At 45.0% G+C, this 20,963-nt stretch overlaps 1 protein-coding gene across 2 annotated transcripts in view; it reads left to right on the forward strand.

The window, feature by feature from the left end:
* Positions 1-20,963, forward strand: part of KCNN1 (potassium calcium-activated channel subfamily N member 1) — a 742,449-nt gene that overhangs the window by 577,886 nt on the left and 143,600 nt on the right. For both annotated transcript variants that reach the window (XM_069648788.1, XM_069648798.1), the window contains exon 7: positions 5,746-5,873. In XM_069648788.1, the coding sequence (XP_069504889.1) occupies positions 5,746-5,873 (128 nt within the window). The remainder of the gene's footprint in view (positions 1-5,745; positions 5,874-20,963) is intronic.

The following is a 20,963-nucleotide window of genomic DNA, read 5'->3' on the forward strand; positions in this document are numbered from 1 at the left end:
GATGCTATTAAGACTAAACAGAAGAGAACACATCACTCCAGCACTGAAAAGCCTACACTGGTTACCAGTAAAAAAGCACATCAAATATAAAGCACCCTGCATTGCCCACAAAGCCTTGCACAGACAAGGAGCGCAATTCCTCCCAGACAAAATTAGTCAGTATCCCCGAGGAAGGGAATAAGATCCAGAAACAAGCTACAAATAGAGACAAAACACTATGAAAAAAAGAAATTTAGCAGAACAGCATTTTGACATCTAATTGCTAACATCTGGAAAAACATGCCCAAAGAAATTTGAAGCACAGAAGAACACATCACCTTCAGAAAACTGCTCCAAACCTGACTATTCAGCAGACAGTAACAACCTCAAAGGGACACCAGCAACAACAGCACCACAGACAAACAACTTGGGAGGAGACGGGATGGGCCAAAAGAACCACAAACAAGTACCTGTCTAGATACCATTAAGCAGCATCCAAAGTACTGCGCCAGAGGCTTCAACGAACTGCCGACTTTACTAACACTTTTTCCCTTCCTGCTCCTCCTGCATAACTGATGACACCACACCAGACCTTGGACTAGCCATACTCCACAAAAACCATCCACATAGTCCATAAATCCATCAACAATGCAACTGCACACCAAGATGCCAGATTATCTTACAGCTACGATCACCTGTGACTCTGGATCCCTTATGAACATTATCTAACTAGTGCACACGACCAACCCATCATAACACACTAACATCAACACAAAACGCTACCACACACCAGAGGCACTGAATCTTACCCATACGGTTACAATGCAAGAGGACTCCCACAAAACGACCACATGCAAAACAACACTCACAGACGCCAGTTCCTCCTGGTTCTGAATCTATCCTCTCACCCTATCCCCACTAACACTCCACCCTCCTCTCTTGCAGAGCAATGCATGCACCTGGAGACTGCCACAGTGTGGTAGCGGTGTGTGGTACAAATCAACATAACATAACATATTTACATTTCAAAGTGCATGCAGAAGCATAGTACTAAGACAGTAATTTATAGTAAAGTAATGCATGAAACGAAACCAAAAAATGTGGTTAATGAGTTTAAGTGAATAACGAATCAAATTGTCAATAGTAGACGACACCAAATAATTACATTCATAAATATTTTCTTTTAGTTCTTTATTATTCCTGCTCATTCATTGGTGGGGTGTGATGAGTTCCATATTAGGATATGTCAGCATGAAAAATGAGGGCAAATAGAAACAAGCAACGCTTCACGGGAAGAAACATGCAGTACACATGCAGTAATACAAATAGTTGATGCCTGGCTGGTAGTTTGAATGTGCTGTAGGTATGCAGTATAGGCCAGAAAAAAATAATGCCAATATTGCCACTGTAAGGACACTCTCATGATGGCTTTGCCCAAAAACTGCCAGTATTTGCCCCTCATATATTATGTTATGTTACTTTCCATTTATTTAGCGCCTTATGTGTCATTGGTATGACCTCAAAGCGCTGGTAGGTTGAACGCCCTCAGGAACCACAGTTCGAGTCAGTAGAGAGAGAGAGAGAGAGTCGTATGGTGCGTGGGCGCACCGGATATGTGTGCAGCTGGTGTGGTTGTAGTATGAGAGCTGCTTCTTAGCGGAAGGTGTGGTGCTTAGGAAATCGGTTCAATGTGTTCAGTCTGGAGGGTGGACACCCAGACCGAGTTCTGGCTACATTAGGCCTGAGGATACTCCTAAAATAGCCGGAATGTGCTCAGCTAGCTGTGTTTTATTAGGATGATAAGTTGTTTTTGTTAGTATGAGAACAGCTAGGCCGAATGGGTCATAGTATAGCTGTGTTCTAGTTGAATGATGGTGTAGAGGAGAGAGTAAGCGTAGTGGTGTGATATGGTGGTTATCAGCAACATCATTAAAAGTTTCATCAGTTCCATCGCTTCCATCGCTTCCATCCAATCCATCTACTCCATCCGTTTCTTTTGTCTGCTCTGTTTGTTTCGTCTGCTCCGTCCGTTTCGTCTGCTCTGTCCGTTTCTTCCATTCCGCTCCCCATCTGTTCCGCTCCCCATCTGTTCCATCCCCCATCCGTTCCATCCTTTATCCATTCCATCCCTCATCCAGTCCGTCCTCCATCCGTTCCATCCCCATCTGTTCAACCCCTCATCCGTTCCATCCCTCATATTTTCAGTAAACTCAGTTTGTTCCATCCACTTCGTCCATTCTTTTCCACTTGGATGGTTTCATCCACTCGATCCGTTCCATCTACTCGTTCTACACCAGCCAGTCAATCCTTTCTATTCAATCATCCGTTCCATCTGTTCCATCTATTCCATCCGTTCCATCCCTTCCATCCGTTCCTTCCACTCCATCCGTTCCTTCCACTCCATCCTTTCTGTCCACTCCATCCGCTCCATCTGTTCCATCCGCTCCATCTGTTCCATCTTTCCTTTCACTCAGTCCGTCTCATCCTCATTCATTCATCCGTCCCATCTACTTCATCCGTCTCATCCCCTTCATCCATCTCATCCACTTCATTCGTCTTATCTACTGTTCAGTTTCATCCACAGCTTCCGTTTCAGCCACTCCATCCGTTCTATCCATTCGATCTACTCTTTCTGTTCCATACACTCTATCTACTTCATCTGTTCGATCTGTTCAATCTACTCTATCTGTTCCATCTACCCCATTGATCTGACTTACTCCATATGTTTCACTCAGTCGATCCGTTTTAAGTACACTATCGGTTTTAGTCTTTCTTTTGGTTCCATTGACTCCCTTTGGATTTCTGTTTATTGTGGCTGTTCCTTTAATTTGCTCTAAGCGTCGATTCTTTAAGGGAAGAGCCACGTTTTCAGTAATTTGCGAAAAGACAGGTAGTCTTCAGTGTGTCGAATGTGGGGTGGAAGCGAGTTCCATAGAGTGGGGGCTAAGGCTGAGAATGATGATTCTCCTAACCTGATTGAGTGGGTTTTTGGCATCACTAAAAGGAGGGCAGAGCGTGATCTTATAGTGCGCGGTGGGTGGTAGGGTTTTAACTTGTCCTGTAGGTATAGGGGGCCGGTTTTATGCACTGCTCGGTGGGAGATACATAAGGTTTTGAAAGACACCCTTCGTCCAACTGGGAGCCAGTGGAGAGTTCTGAGAGCTGGAGAGGTGTGGTCTATTGGGCCAAGTGCTAGAAGCAGTTTGGCTGCTGCGTTTTTGTGCCCTTTGTAGTTTAATGAGGTGGTATACTTGGACCGTAAGGTAGAGGGAGTTGGCATAGTCAAGTCTCAACATTACGATAGCGGCGAGTCTGTTGGGAAAGGAGAGGTACGGAAAAATGTGTCTCCGAATTTTGAGGTGGTAATGGCAGGATTTAGAGACGGTGTTGATTTGGGGAGAGAGGGTTAGGTTAGAGCCAAGAGTGCATCCAAGGTTTTTCACTGTGGTCGAGGTGGTGGGTGGGCTGCCCATACTGACAGGATGATGGCCATGGTAGAGGTTGGGGGAGAAGTTTGGTGTTGCTGCACACCATGATTTCAGTTTTAGTGGGGTTTAAGAGGAGGTGGTTTTTGGTCATCAAGCAATCAATGTCAAGGAGGCAGGCTGTGAGGTGGGGTGACAGTTGGGTTTTGAGTTGGGAATTTTTAGGATTAATTGAGTGTCATTGACGTAGGACTGGAACCTTTTCTCTCAAAAATCCGTCAAACACCAGATATACACAGCATTCAATTTGGGGGACAATACACAAAATCATGGCGTACGCGGATGATATGTTATTGCTCATTTAGAAACCAGATATATCACTGCCTGGGATAGAAAGAGAATTGGAGCAGTATGGCTTGGTAGCAAGTCTGAAAATTAATGTCTAAATCGGAAATATTAAATCTATCTTTACCCTCTTCTACAGTGTCCTCTTCACATACTCAGACTAAATTTAGGTGGGCTCAGATTAAGCTTTTGGGAGTAACAGTAACTCTGAAATTGTAAGGTTTATATGAAGCCAACTTCCCCCATTTGTTAAAAACCAATCACAACTCAACCTCATATGACGCAGGTGTGATGATATTTCCCAAATATTGTCAGTAACTGTGCTTCTAAGGTCACACCTTTGCCCCAAATTACAGTGTTTACCCCTTTGAGGATACGCCAGCAACGGCTTTGACCCAAAATGCCATCAATTGCCCCTGTAAGTACATACCTGTGATTCCTTTGCCCAAACATGCCAACATTTGCCCGTCTAAGCATGTGTAATGTCTTACAATAAGAATAAATATAGTAGAAAGACCTCCATTCACCTCAGTCTTTTCACTATATCCATGCTTTATGTGATAGTGTGCAAACTCTAACTTGCACACATTTTTTTGTATTCAAACATGATTGGTGGGTTAGGTAAGCTTTATTTAGGTACCCTCCATCTCATAATAGCGCTATAATTTTACCAAAAGTACTAAAATTATGTCTGCATATTTAGTAAACACCTTTGAATGCTGGAAATGTGTGCAAGCCGGGGGGTTGCACACTATTACATTTAGCATGGATCTAGTAAGCAGACTTTCATTCATCATGGCCCAAAACTAAAGTAAAGGTTAAACAGTTGTAGGGAGCTGATGAGTTACAGTGTATCAAAGGGCCTGGGCTTGAGGGCCCATATCCCAAAAAACCTCTATAAATGCATAGGTAGGTAGCCAGGTACTAGCGCAGACACGGCCGAAGATGGTAAAGCCCTGTGTTAAGGGCCATCTCTGAGTGCAATCAACTGAACCTGCCTCCGTAGTAGCCTTATGTCCCTCTGGCAGCATGTGGCGGTATCTGAAGTGTTTTGTTAGGCAGTGTCCTACCTAAGCCAATGATCAGCACTTTAAGGCATCATCTGCATAACCTGTCCACTCATAATTTAGTGCCTGTGCCCTGCAGCGGAACGTAGAGTAGATATAGGAACAGCTGGGAAGTATTGGGTTAGTGACTCAGCAGTTTGGGGTGCATTCAATGGAGCCCCCAGACATTTTTCAGAGGGGTGGCCTGATGAGGGTAACTAGGGTGACACACCAAAACAAACATATAGAGGCAGGTGGGCTGGTCTGCATTTTTATAAGGGTGGCCGTGGCCCCCCTTGGTGGCGCCACTGGGTGCATTGTGGGGAAACTATAACCTGCTCTAAGATCCTCCCAAAGGCCGAGATTCCTACTGAGAAGTTCCATTCCTCTCCTCTTAGACCAAAGGCGCAGAATGCTCCTTCAAAATCATTGTGTTTTTTTGATGATGATCTAATTTGTTCACTGTAGTTTCTATGGAACGTGAGCAGCGCACGAGCACCTTTTCAGGCCGCTACTGCCACGTGTCCTGCGTAGAAACCCATCCGCTTTGCTCGCGCTGGATTCGGGGAATGCTCCGGTATAACGTTGCTGCAGTGTACATGTAGCGTTATGTCAGCAGAACGCTCCATTTGCATCCCGCCTCGTCGCCAGATGTGGGCAAACCCGTGCCAGAAGTTCAGAGGTTATTGTATTCTTTTCGTCACAGCTTGGTCAGCAATCTTAGAAAGTGTTCTTGATCTGTATGCCACGGTGCACCGGGCAGGAATGCATGATTCGGGATTGTACACGAAATAAGACTTGACTGACTCAGCTCTAGCCCCCTCACGCCCGCATTTTCCCTATAGTCCTCTCAAAGCAATGTTGAATTGTTGTGTCTACTTCTTCATAAGGAACAGGATGACAGAGGCTAATTCGACACTGTCTCCTCTTTTTGTGTTCTTTCTCTCCAGGTAAAAAACGCTGCAGCCAATGTACTCAGGGAAACATGGCTCATCTACAAACACACCAAGCTGGTGAAGAAGATCGACCACTCGAAGGTGCGCAAGCACCAGCGCAAGTTCCTTCAAGCCATCCATCAGTAAGTGTCATGGCTGCTAGAGAATTGCCCACTGTACGCACCCACCCTTTGCGACTTGCTCCACCCATCCGCGGAATCCATATGGCTTTCCTTGCCGCGACATGCCCACTGCCAAGAGTCGAGCGAGTTGCATGCTCTGCCCACTCCTAGAGCTTCTTACAACCAGGCACAGTGTCCCCTGGGTAGGCAGACATCTCAAGCTATCCCATGCCACATGCAATGCAGATGCACCGGTTTTGCAGTTCTAAGCAAAGTGCCCTTGTGGCACCTCTTCAACTATAATGAGGCCGGAATTCATTTTTTAAAGGTTGAATTGGCACCCCCTGGTGCCCTTGTGCTGTGGGTTCCCCAGGCCATTTCCCTAGAATTGCCTAGTCGTGTCTGAGCAGATCACACAGCCTGGCTTTCTGTATCAGAATTGCAAAGCCGAAAAGAGGTCTGGATGAACCTCTGAAACCAGAGATGAGATGATCTGAGGACGCCATGGTGGCATGGAGGGGGGTTTCTGAGTGGGAGAGTCTTGAGTTGCCAACACTATGGGGTATGGGGGTGGTGGGAAGAAGCACAAACCTAACACTCAATCCATCTGAGCTTTACCCTCTCAGCATGTCTGTCAGACTTGGGCCAGGTGGCATGTATTGCTCCTATGGCCATCAGTTTGGAACCCATGCAGGGCAAAGTGATATTGACATTTGCATAGAATTCCTGCCACTAAATGTTTTTTTTTGCAAAGGGGCTGTCAATGTCAATGTCATTGCAAAGCTTCCCTGTACCAGTGCAACATTTCCCCTCACTGGTGCAGAATTTCCCAGCATTAGTAATAGATATATGTAGTTCTGGTTCCTGAGCTCTGCACCTGTCAGTAAAAGTGAATGTCCCACTACAGTAGTACATGGTGATAGAGCTTAGCACACATCCAGAACAATGAACAGGGAGGCCATTGGCTAGCTTCTGAGAAAATAATGGTAGCCCATTTAAACAATGATTACGGGCGATGCCAATTGCCACCTTTAAGTTGGCAATGCAAGCGTTCCAAGGGGTTGATGAATACTCGCCCTGAAATCATTGTCCCAAACACAATTGCCCCCCTTCTTTCATGCCTGCTCCTCCTGTGGCTCCTCATTCTGATCTTCTTATGACCCTTTCCCTCCCCCTCCTTATACAGTGAGAATGAGGGCCAGAGGAGGTGCAAGAAGTTTTGACCACACCTGTTCCTACATAACCCTCAATGTTCTTGCCCCCGTAATACACCCATCTTGAGTACAGCTTGGCACACGCAGGCTTTGCACTTCATGGTATCATCTCATATTTCTGTTCTTCCCACCCGTAACATGTTCGGAGCGTATGCCAGAGGCGGACAGGCCCATGTGTAGGCCACACGTTTGCTAGACAGGTTCAAGCCCATGAAAGACACCTATGACTGCTGAAAGGCCCTACCCAAAAAGTTGCGGACACCACCCAGCTCTATTGGCATTGCAGAGGCACCAGCCTCTTGTAGGTCTCCAACTAGTCAGTCTGTATCCGGCCAACCGGCTAGAATGCAGAAATGTTGCCAGTGCCAGACAATTGTGCACCAGTACCAGGAAATTTGGTACCATTCAGGCAGGTCTTATATGGCATTTGCACTGACAGACTAGTGCAAAGAAGACATTTCGCACGAGTTTGATGAACCACTTGTTAGTTACTAATTGTTTGGCGTCTCTGTAAAACTGCTCGAGTTGGAAGTAATTTTTGTAGCCTGGTAGCAGTTTAATTATCAAAATATGCCGTGATGTCCTGACACGTCCAGCTGTTAATTTGCTACATTTAAATTAATGTTCACAACCAGTCCGTGGTGAAAATGGTGCATTTCCCAATTGGTAACGTTGAATGAAGATTTCAGGGCTCCAGTGATGGGCACATTTGTACAGTTTTTTTGGGCATGTCAACTGGTGTAAAATATCCCCACGCGTATCCATTCCATTTGTAGCTATTCTTGATTCTTAGCACCTATCAGTTCTTTCTACCCCGCAGCCCATCTCATGTCTCTGGCTCATCATCACTTCATCTCTGTTTACATCTGCAGTTTCCGTGTATTCTGCTTATTCTTCTGATCACCATCTTTTATTATTTTCAATCTTTTCACATTGTTCTTTCTTGCTCTTCCTTCTCCATAATCACTTCTACTTACTTCCGTCGTGATCTTCATGCCTTTAATACGCCCTTGTTTGTATCTTCCTGTATTTCTAGTCGTCCATCTCACTCAGCTTCTGTTGCTCCACCAGTGGATGAGGCAGCTTCTCCTCTCTCTATCGCTCTTTCTTCATCGCTTAACGCACTATATCTAGTTTCTTCATTTTCTCTTCACAACCGTGGCTCACTTTGCAACTGTGCTCAATTTGAAGCTCTCTCTGTCGTCGCGAGCAGCGTTGGTATAAGTCGTGCTCCAACTCTGACCACTTATTATTTTCTTCTTATCATACTCTATATGGTGGGGTGCTTTTTTCATCTAACCGGTCCTACTATTCTGATCTCTTATAATCACAGTCTGCTCATCCAAGAGGCCCTTTCCAATCATTATCTCGTCTTCTCTCTCCTCCTTCTCTTGACCATTCACCCAAGTCTGCTTTAACTGCACTTGATTTTGCTACTTATTTCACTTCTAAGTGTCTACTCCTCATACCACAATGTCTTCTTCTCCACCTTCTTCTACTAGGTCTCTTCCTCTATCTTCTTCATCATCAATGTTCATTACCTCTTTCTCCCTGATCGCAACCTCTGATATCTCTCTGCTCCTATCACAGGTTCATCCTACTGCATCTCCTAATTACCCCATTCCCTCTCCCTTATTTCTAAAATCTGTCCTTCTCTTAATTCTTATCTTACTACTCTTTTTAATATCTCTCTTCGTACCTCTACTTTTCCTCCCTCTTTTAAACATGCTTCTATCGTTCCTATTCAGAAATAAAACTTCTTTAGATCCATCTTCTCCCTCACATTTGTTTCCTATTTTCTTCTTCCCTATCTCTCTAGGCTTCTGGGATGGCTTGTCTACTCTCAGGATTCTTCTTGGTTACTGAAAATTCTATTCTACCCCGCTTTCAATCCGGGTTTTGTCCTCTTCACTCCACTGAGACTGCTATTTTCTCTGTATGTGATTCATTGCTTACCGCTCGCTATTCTAAACACTCGTCTATTCTTATACTATTGGACCTCTCTGCTGATTTTGCCACGGTGGATCACATGTTACTTTTACAGTTCCTCTTTTCTTTTGGATTTTCGGGATCTATATTATCATAGTTTCACTCTTATCTATCTAATCGCATCTTCTCTGTCTCTTGGGCTGGTGTCTCTTCTGATGCGTCCCCTCTTTTTCATGGTGGTCTACAAGACACTGTCCTTGGTCCTTTCCCTTTTTCTCTTTATACTTCTCCTCTGGTGGTGATCATTTCTTCTTTTGGGCTATCTCAACATTTCAATTTAATAATGCCAATGATACCCACCTCGTTTTGTCTTTTTCTTCTTTTACATCTGTTATCCACGGTAATCTTTCGGCCTGTCTTTGTGCTATTAAGGCATGGCTGTCCGATCATTTTCGCATCCTTAATGCATCAAAAAATGAAGTTCTTTTTTTTACCAGCTTCTACTATTCCTCTTCGTTCCTCTCCACCTTTTGTATTGTTTCCTCTACTGCTCGTAATCTTGGTCTACATCTTGATATTGATTTGTCTTTTTCTTAACACATTTCCATTACTTCTCGTTCCTGTTGTTACCATCTATTGAATATTCGCAAAGTTCGGCCTTTTCTTACTTTTAGTGCGACTAAACTTTGATTTCCTCATTTATTTTTTCACGCTTATTTTATTGTTCTCGTTTTGGTCTCCCTGTTTCCCGAGTTGCACCTTTACTGTCTGTTTTCATTGCCTCAATCCGCCTTATTGATTTGCTTACCCCCCGTGATTCTAGTTCTGCATTTTTGTCTTCTCTTCGATGGCTATGATTTCATTCCAGGCTTAAATTTAACTTTCTCTGTATTTTGTTCAAATCCCTCTATGGTCTCGCCCCTTCTTACCTTATATCCCTTTTTTCTTTCTATGCTCCTTCTCTGATTCTGTGATCACAGGCTCAATTTCTACTATTAGTTCCCCGTCCTCCCTCTGCTCAATCACATTTTCGTTCCTTTTCTTTGCTTGCTCCACTTCACTGGAGCTCTCTTACCTTTTCTCTTCAAACTATTGCTTCTTATTCTAAAAAGTTACCTTCTTGAATCTTTATTGTGCTTAGTATTTCTTTTAGTTTTTCTATGGTAATAGCAATTTCAATTCTGTTTTCACTTTGTTGGATTGCTTCATCCTGTATTCATAACTATTGTACTGTAAATTGGCATATATACAGCGCTTTGGTGTACGGCGTTATATATAAATCAAATAAAATACGAATAAAATGTAACATTTGTTAACACGTTTAACATTTCAAGTGCCTTTTCTTTTTCTTTTTGTAACATCTATTTTTTGCGTTGTCACAACAATTTCATAATTAAAAAACTAAATGCACGTAAATGCACGTATGAATGTGAAAATATCAGTGCAATTTACCAAGAGTGTGTGCAATTCTCTGCTGTCCAACATGGCAGCACTGGAGCAAAATAACATAGAAATGCAATTTAGCACAAAAGCCTTAATTTCACCGCCAAGTGCAGTTTATGTAGCTTGACCACATGGCCTAGATTGCATAAACTGTGATGAGGGTTGTTATATCAAGTTGCACTTATGTGTGATTTTACTTCACTGATGCCATTTTGTATTGGGGATTATTGCCATTGGGTCCATGCCTTTGCATCTACTGCATTTATATCTTGAGGCATTTGAATCTGTACAATTCCCCAAACCCCCTATATCTTTTTTTTCACACCCCCTTGACATTTTTACATCTCTTTTGCTCGTTCCCTGAAAAATGAGCAACATCGATGTAAATGCCGTAGCTATAAAGACATGCCTATCACTTTGCAAATATGCTTTTAATTCCATAAACTGTACAGGGTGGTTCAAATTAAAAAGTCTAATGCTAAAGTGCATTTCTGCATTGTTTTGCACTAGTGGTGACAAATTGCACCGGTGACATTCTTTACCTGGTGTGCTTTTCATTTTGAATTTGTATTGAAATGCAAACAGAAAGTTCACATGTCGCATGCTACACTCTGTTGCCACCACATGCAAACCCCCCACTGTACACGTTTGCACAACTGCAGTAAAACCACAGAAATGCAGTTTAGTACCGCAATGTTAGTTTACTGGTTACCTGCAGCAGTTTAGGGAATTGCGTTTGGGTAGATAGATGGTGAGAAAAGCAATCACCTCAGACTTGGGACCAAACCGCTCTTCGAAAGTTGGAGTCGCGCTGCAGGACCACCTCCGCTCTTCACTCTTCCAAGGTTGATAAACTGAATACCATTAAAATTGGTTAATAACACCTTTTATTTCAGGGTTTAGAAGCTGGAGGAATTGAGCAGGAAGCTCTATATAAGGGCCTGTATTATTATTATAATTTATAATCTAGCTCCTAAACCACAGATTCAAATTCCTTTCTTGTTTTCTAAACATTGTGCAGTTTTCCAGTTGTGATAAAGAAGGCAATCAATATACTTGAAACACTTTTGTTGTATCTCAAACATTGTGTTTCATGGAATGAGCAAAATACAAGCATGCACCTTTGCAATGCTAATATGGTTTTGGGAACACGTCATGGGTCCTCCCAGAAATTATATTTTTGAGAAAACCACAGCACCAGCCAACTCCATGCGCCTGCTAGAACATATTCAACTTGGCTTGACAACGTTGATGGGTTCTTCAAGGACAACCTCCAGCATAACTATGTATGGTTCCAAGCCGCACCCCCATGGACGCCATGTTTGTAGTCGCGGCTTTCGTCAAACTAATGCCATCAAGTACTTATACTCTTTGTTTGCTTAGAGTGAACCATTTGGGCAAAGTTACATTCTAGAAAGCAGAAGCTTGTAAAAGAAAATGGCAAGACTGCAAATATGCTGCCATGTTGTCAGATAGCCTTAAGACAACCCTTGCCAGATCTGCATGGATCCTACTCCATAGTGTAAGGAGCAAATCTGGGACAGATGGAGTGAGAGAGTGGCTAGAAGCTCATGGTAGTTATAGTCCAATAGCTCCAGAAAGAGGCAGGCAAGGCCTTCTTGAAGAACCGTTTTGAGCGTAGCACAGGCTAAGCTCACAGGCTTTACCTCTGCCATACATCCGAGGGGATGCGGGTATCACAGGTCCAAACAACAACTCAAGGATTATGCAAATATTTGTATTTGACTATTAGTGAAAGTAACGTCAGAAATAGCTCATATGTTTTAATAAAAACTACAATAAAATCCACATCATCAACATATTCCATTGGAGATCAACAAAGACCAATGTAAACAGTCACAATCTAAGAAAAGAGGAACACTCATCTAAATATCTTGCAACACCTCTAATTGTCAACCAGGTGGCCTCAGCGTTCCATGCTCCCCCTAGTGGTCTGAAGGGCTAGGAAGATGTTAGCCATTAACAGGAAAATGTCTATTAAATATGACCTTCATAATATTAAACACATCTCAGGGGTTAATATGGCAAAGAAAGATAGGGGACCAGTTTAGATGATTTACTTGCAGTTCTCTGCTCTTTTTACTTTGAATCAATTGTTCCTATAGAAATCCTTACTCACAGGTCACACTTGTGCACGCAATAACCTTTACAGTCCTTTGCTATAAAGTGGGGTGCCTCAACACTGCGATGTGAATCCGGTCCATCTACAGCCAGTGTGGCTTGGGGCTGTGAGACACACTGCCAGCTTTTAAGAATCTCTGCTGCTGGACATGCATATTTCTTGGCTAGTCCGGGCATCTCATTCTGTGCCCAGGACTTTCACAGCTACCAGACCGGCACAAAGGCTTTTGACAGGGATTCCAAAAACCATCAGACCGGCATCATGGTCATGACACTGGGGTTCATTTTCCAAATAACTGGATCGGTAAAAAGGGGTGGCAAGGATGTCTGCCACTTTTCCCACCGCTTTTGCTGGTCTGGGGGATTTTATACGATTTGTCAGGCGGAGTTGGAAAGTGGTGCCTCTTTCTGGTTCCAGATGACAGATCCACCTGTTTACCACCATCATAAGATGCTCATGCTGGAAGTAAACCAATGGAATCTACCCGATGAAGACCTGGTAAAACAGCCAATTTCTATAGGAATCCATTGTAAATATCTCCTGCGATCAGGGTCAGACTGGGACAGGAAATAGGCCCGGACACCCAAAAAAAAGGGGCCCACACCTCGCCTCAAAAAAGTGTCCCACCCCTCATCCCAAAAAAGTGTCCCACCCCGCGCCCCAAAAATAGAGGCCCTCAAACCATCATCCGTGAATCGAGTCAAGTCATGGCTTTACAGAAAATGCTACTTATGGAGGGTTCATGTGTCTGTTGCATGTTATGTTTTGTCTAAATGCTTGAGAAAGTGATAACATTCCTTTTGTTCTTTTTTTTAAAAGCAACATCATCACGTAGCTTAATACTTATTTTGCAGAACCATACTCACGGCATGTCTACTCGTTGCCACCAGTAATGAAAATAAGCAATGAAGCCAAATGATGACATCAGAAAGTACCAGTTGCCAGTTGTATTTATTCTCAAATAACAACACCCCTTTGCATACAGTTCTCTGACAGGCCAAAGTTTGATGTTACTGGTTGACAGAGCTAGCTCACTGAGATCCCAAGATTGTGTGTTTTGGGCAGACAGGGACGGATATTCAATCTTAGCTGCAAAGAGCCGGAATATTTAATCTCTGCGTCACAGGCTAGCATCATGTTACGGTTTGGAGCTTCACACAAGCACGGGTGAAGGTGAAGTATGCGTATAGAGCAGCAGCTAATGTGAGGTGAAAGGTCCAGGAAGATTAGGAGGGTTCACACACAGCCAATGCTAAGCGATCAACCCAGGAGGAGCAGGAACAGAAAACAGCAGCCAAGGTGAAGCAAAAGCTCCAGGAGGATTAGGAAGGACTGCAGCCATTGGCAAGTGAACAGCATTACCTGGGTCAAACAAAGACCACTACTTACAAGAAACCTAACAGATGCAAAGTAGAAGTGGAAAAGGCTTGTCCATCTTGCAGCGCTGACTGGCTTTACCAGTGAAGACACCACCCAAGACAACTCGCCCTTCGTCATCACAAGAAGCACTGCGTTAACAAAGGCCTCACCTGGCTCACCCACACCAAGCCAACAGTTACTGACTTCAGGGAAACAGTCCACCATGAGCCAACCACATACATTAGGCTATGTCTTACTGGAAAAAAGAAAAAGGAAGCTTTGTAACAAAATGCACTAGGATGTAAGATATGTGTGTCTGTATCTGCTATTCTGTACTGCGTACTACTCCGTATTGTAATTGGCCGTGTGAAGATCTGAAAGGATCCATAAAAGACACTTCATCACAATATACCTGATCATAATCGCTATCCCACAATTGTTCATGTCATGACTCAAAGGGCTAGCTCCTGCTTCACAGTGATCACCTATGCCGCAATGAGCTGACACATGGTATGACCACCAGCATGGGCCTACAATTGGTGATTTGAAGCAATATACACATTTGCTGAATAATGACAGATTTGCCACTCTGTTCTGTTGCTAACATCTAATTCCTGACACTCGACCTTAGCCTATCCGACACCACACATGTACAATAGCAGCCTCCACACGCATCCCACCAGACATCAAGTATCACACAACTTGCAAAACTCAAACTCCTCAAACTGTATTATTCACCCGTGCCACCGCACCATACCCTGGCCAAATCGGCACACAAACGATAGGCTCCATATAAACACCAACACCCTTATGCATATATCGCGCTGAGCACATGCACACCAAGATGCAGGCTGTGACAAAACACTGCCTGCCTTGCACCGATGATCAAATGGCAACTTCTTCCTAGTTCCCTCTATTCTAAGTAGCCCCCCCCATAATCCCATATGCAGAACAGGACCCAGATCAGCAAGAGGACATGCAAAATGGACAAAGCAGTGCTACGGCAAGGCCAGTACACAACATACGTTATGATAAATAAAGCCTCACAAACAATACTGCAAACACAGGTATCGCCTTTAGAAGCTTTGTGTAGGTCTACTGCAATCTCATGTAAAGTGAAGCCTTCCATGCTCTATTGAGTCTCAAATGGCAAGGTTTTGCCTTCACTTGCAAAGTGCAGTTTCATAGGCCAATGTACAGGATACTGAGAGCAGACGTGTAGGCCCAGACCTACTCTCTCCACACCTCTACCCCCTCTCCCTTCCTCTCCCTGCAGTTGCACACTCACGTCCACTTCTTGGCTTCATCCTTCCCAGTTTTACTTGCACCCCCACCTCTTCACTCATGCTCATATCAACCTCTCCATGTTTTTTCATACGTAACCCAAGCTTCTTTCCCAGAAGGTGCCTTCTTCCCTCCCCCCACACCCCCGACCTTTTTGTTCCCAATACTGAAATATCCAACCAGTTAGCCATCTGTGTACTTCAAATCAAATAATCCCCAACATCGAGAAACCAAAATGTCTGCTTGTTGCCTAAATTGATATACATTCGGAATCGGAACTGCTTTTGCCAGCACCGAGATCGTTAAAAAGTTTTGACTTTTGAGAAATGGGCCTGGAAACTTACTTGGTCCGGATGAAGATCACAATGTCGGCTGCTCATAGGTGGCAGCAGCAGGTGTGGTGCTGCCGCAATGGCAGGCGCGTGTCAGTGCCACTGCAGACAGTGCCCAAGAACTTAGCATGGCGGGCCAGGGCCTGGCGCTTACTGCGGTCTCGCTCTCGTCAGCTGCACGGCTCGCGCACCTGCTGCCTCGCCCCCCGTGGGCGGCCCGGATGGGCGCCTGCATCCAAATCATGCCCGGGTGGGCAGCCCAAGCCCATACCTTCTCTCAGAGTCACGGAATTAACCTCTCAGCTCTCCTCCTGCTGGCCACGCGGAGCCTGTATCAATGTGCAGCAAGGCTGCAAACCCACTGTAAAGGGGGCTGCTTCGTCCCCACATGCACGCAGAAGAACAGCACAAGGACGAGCAGGGGGACGCTCCATTGTGATCACGAGTGCAGCCAGAGCAACACCCTTGCACCACGAACTAAGTGCTCAGGAGCCGATAGAAGACATCAACACCACCTAGAAAAACCCATCTAGCCCTGCTCGCTGTACTGGCTCACGCCAATGATGCATCCAATCTGCGTGTTACCACTGTGATGGAGAAGTGGGGCGATAAAGGATACAATACTAAACAATAACCTACTTTCAATACAACACTGCGGCTCGAAGGACGAGGGAAGGTCCCCACACACAAGGAAAGAACGGATTTAGAGAAGCCTGAAGGGTGAACCACAAAGGGGTCCTGCCGCGTGCACCAAGGTGGTCCTTAAACCAGCCCATACGTGGCCTACCGCAAACTCCTGGGAGGGTGGAGCAACTGATTACCGAATCAGCGACTAACGACAGCAGCAGCCATGGCCCTGGGCGTCCTATCCTGTATAACACCAGCGAGTCCTGACACCGGGGCGACACGGACCACGCACCATCTACGCGTAGTGAAGAGCAGTGTGTGTGACAGTCTTACTACCCGCATTGCACCTGAAACTGGAATACACCACCTCCACAGCAACTCCATTTCTTGTTGTGGACAGCAGGACACCGAGGAACAGCTCGATTGAAACCATGCCCCAACATGGTTAAAATTAAATCCAAGAAGACATCCACTCAGAGCAGAATGGATCAATATGCTACACTAGCGTTGAGCACTCCAAGAACAATCTGACAGCATGACAGAAATAGAAGACACTTATCCATAAAGGATGTCATGAATGCGATTGCAAACTCCTGGGCTTCCATGGAGCAAAAGATGGATGGCATTAGTACAGACGTTTCACTCCTTCGGTACGACCTGCAGAAATTAACACCCCGCACAGGTGAGGCAGAACATCGGAAATCAGTGACAGAGGATGGGGTGTGAATCATGGAACAACAGATGTCTAGAGTCATGGCACGCCTGAAAACAATGAAGGAAATGGTGGATGAGGGGAAGGGGAGTTTGAGGCGCAACAATGTTCGTATTCTTGGTCTGCCGGAAAAAGGCAGAGGGACAAAACATGGAATTGTTTCTGCTGCGGGTTGGGGTGGAGTATGGAGAGGGGGGAAGGGAGGGTACCGTTTACCCTTGTTCATTGTTTGAGTTTGTTATAGAAATGAGTGAGAATCACAAAACATACAGTAACCCAAACTACTCCTGCAGAAGACACCGCCTGTATATGTCAGAATGCCCATACTCACCCATGGCACACACTCAGAGCGTAGTAAAAGCCAGTAGTACTGTTAAATCTCTCAAGGTCCTCACTTGGGACGTCAATGGTCTGGGTTCTGGGATCAAATGACGTTTAGTCACCCAGTTCCTTAATAGGCATTCCCTTGACATTGCCCTTCTTACAGAGACACATTTTGTGGGCACAACATGCAACCTTTTCCGCAGGACAAATTATCACACAGCTGCACACGTGGGATTCACTATGGGCTCCCGCGGTGTCTTGATACTAATACACAAACGCCTTCTGTTCAGGCTAACCTCAGTGGAGCTAGACCCGAGGGGCAGGTTTGTAATGATACAAGGCACATTGTGGATGGAAACCATAGGCATCTTGGCCGTATACGCCCCGCCAACACTTACGGGAGGGCTACTGGTGGACACCGGGACCGTAGTGGCAAAATACCAACCAGACCTGTGGATCCTTGGGGGTGCCTTTAACGACGTGATGGACACCATGCTCGACCGCACTCACATCCAAGGATGGTATTCCGACACTCCTACTGGACTTGCAACATTTGCGGCCGCCCTGGGTTTATGTGATATGTGGAGAGAACTTCATCCACAGGATCATAGCTACTCGTTCCATTCAGGAGCCCACGCCTCTTTATCCAGACTAGAGTATTTGTTTCTTCCAATTCCAAATGTGTATAGGGTTACCACAGTGACACTATTACCCTGAGGCATATTGGACCATTAACCCATGGCGATAGAGATAGATGTAGATAGACCCTCCCCTCCAAATCATGGAGACTAAACAGCCACTACTTCGGCTTTCCCGAGTTTGTTGATCAAATCCATGAGAGAACCACTGAATACTTTAAAATAAATTCGACCTTGGTCGATAGCTCCGTAGTAACCTGGGAGGCCTACAAAACGGTCCTCCGAGGAGAAATGATCTCTTGGACGTCAGCCAAGAAGAAGGAACAATTACGGAAAATAACAGAGGCAGAGAAAGATGCAGAAGGTTGGGAGGCCAAATATATACTGGACAGTACGCCTGAAGTGCACTGAGCCCTCCTGAAGACCAGAGAATGTCTTCCGAACGTTGCGCTAGTCAATGCTAAACATGCTCACTGGGAGGTAGAATGCTGGCCTGGCTGGAGAAAAGGGATGAGGGACATCGACAGGTCACAGAAATCAAAAATAGCCAGAACAAGCTGGTACAGAAAGACTCCGACATATCAGAAGCATTCACAAACTATTACGCCGCACTCTACCAGGGCCCATCTGATCCAGTAGATCTCTCCATACTAGACGGTATCTCAATCCCCCAGCTGTCTGACGAACAGCGCGCGCAATTAGATACAAACCTCACTAAAACTGAAATATCACAAGGCCATCGCCCAACTGCATTCAGGGAAGACACTGAACCCCAACGGCCTCCTGGTGGAGACCTGGAAGAAATTGGGCGGGGAAACAGTGGCAACACCTCTTCATAAGATGCTTCTCCACTGCAGAGACAGGGGTGTCCTCCCCCCAGATCTGCACAAGGCTAGCATAGTGGTCATCCACAAACCAGGGAAACCCCTTTTCAGAGTGACCACCACGCTTGTTTACAGAGCAGTGTATTCACTACACCGCCCCATCAGTCTCCATCATGCAACTCTGAAAGAAACTGTGTAGAAGCTTTACCGTCACATCATTCCTTTGACAATACCATACGTACAGAGTTACCCTTCACCCCCACCCTGAAGAAGGCCACGCCAACAACTAGCTCCCATCAACCGCTACAGTTGGCCGAAACACTACAGTGTCGATCTGTGACACAACGCCTTGTCCACCTTTTTGTTTACATATGATGTTGTGTGTTATGTTTTACGATACCCATGGACCATTAGTAGTCCTGGGCAGCACTCACTCTTGTTTGTATTGAAATGTCGAATTGTCCTCTAGAGATTGTGTACTAATGTGAGACAAATACCCTCAATATTTAAGAGGTTGGTGCGCAGCAGTACCCCCAACTGTCAAAGTAAAAAAATCTATCCATTTACTGTTTCCTTGTGAATAAGCAAAACCTTAGTATTTTGCTACTATTTTGAGATTAAATAAATGAATCCATAATCTTGCTGTGTTGATCTCCCATCCTGAATTTTTCTTTATTACTGTTTATAAAACAATAATAAAGATGTATTTAAAAAAAAGATGGTGCCAGTGTGATAAACATTCATGATACTCCTGGATAATGGAAAGCCTGCCAAGAGGACTTCCCATCTAGTACTACCATTAATGGGTAAGGATGTGAGAGGAGAGAGAATAGAGATGAGATGAGGAGTCCATAGATCTGGAGAGGGAACAGAAAAGAGGATATCAGTGAAGGTCTGTCCGGAAGTTGCACTGATTTAGCTGTCTGCGATAGGTAGGCCAGGGTTAGTGGACAGGATGTCTTTCTAAAGTTTATTTTCTACCAGAGTTCGTGAGAGAGGGGGATAGGTGATAGTGTAGCTGTTAGAGAACATAGGGGAGATGGTGAGTGCCAAAGGGCTGGCAGAGGATAGTTGGAAGAAAGAGGAGGGGATGCACAGTCCAAGCATAAACTCACTAGGTGGCCTAGAAGCCAAGGCAAACATGAGAACAGATGCACTGGGAATACTTTAGTACCACAGATGGGTGAAAGAGTTCAACACACACACCAGGCATTGAATTTGCAAAAAGAGACACAAAATGCCATGCAAAAAGGGGTGCAGAGCAAGTTAAAAACATAAACCAGGCTTCAAATTTACAAAAAGAGATACAAAAGGGGTGAAATACAAAAAGGGGTGTAGAGAGTTAAAACCACACACCAGGCTTCGGATTTGCCAATAGAAGCATAAAATGCAATGAAAGAAAGGGGTGCAGAGAGTTAAAAACACACACCAGGCTTTGAATTTGCAAAAAGAGACACACCAGGCTTTGAATTTGCAAAAAGAGACACACATTGCAGTGCAAAAAGGGGTCCAAAAAGAGGCACAAAATGCAGGAAAGTAGGAATATGTGAGATTAAGTAAGGCAAGGAAGGCTGAATGGTGTATGCACCCCTGGATTCAACAGTTGTAATGGTTAGTGGAGTGGCAATGAACATGTCCAGCCATCACTCCCAGGTATTCTTCAGGGTGCATAGCATTGCAGAGGCCCACGTTTGTGGGGTTACAAGTTGCCTGCCTGGGTACTGTTCCATGGTTTGCTTAGGAGCACCGGCAGCCAAGGTGCTCGTGATGAGGGAGTCCGGTAGGGAAGATGCCGCTGAGGAGAAAACGAGCACAAGGAAGGAGGGAGTGCTCGTGGTACCTTAAGTTGAGCGGCCCTCGAGGGATAACTGCATGCTGGGATAACACGAAGGACCCCATTGAGTTGCGAGCGGTAAACGACAGAGCTTATAATTCACGGGGTGACACACTCTGTGTGTTTTACCAACTCAGTGACATTTAAATATGCAGACAACACACTAGCGTCTCTGCCTGCATCTCATTTTGATGCGGGCCGAGAGGCGGGGAATTCTGAAATTGCGGAGATATTCTTGATGTGGCGGTAAGAGGGTTCCAGTGGTAGAGGGGACACAAATGGTTACTGAGAAAAAGCAAGAGGTGGGGAAGGTTGAATGGGGGATAGCAAGAGTAAGTAGAGCATTGGATCAAAGAGTACAGGCTGATGATTATCCAGCTGGCGTGAAGTTGGTGGGCACAGGTGGTAGAGGAGTGTGGGAGATTATAAAGAGTGATATGCAAAGTTA

The sequence above is a fragment of the Ambystoma mexicanum genome, chromosome 1p, assembly GCF_040938575.1.
Source record: "Ambystoma mexicanum isolate Mex_15411 chromosome 1p, UKY_AmexF1_1, whole genome shotgun sequence".
NCBI classification, from domain to species: Eukaryota; Metazoa; Chordata; class Amphibia; order Caudata; family Ambystomatidae; genus Ambystoma; species Ambystoma mexicanum.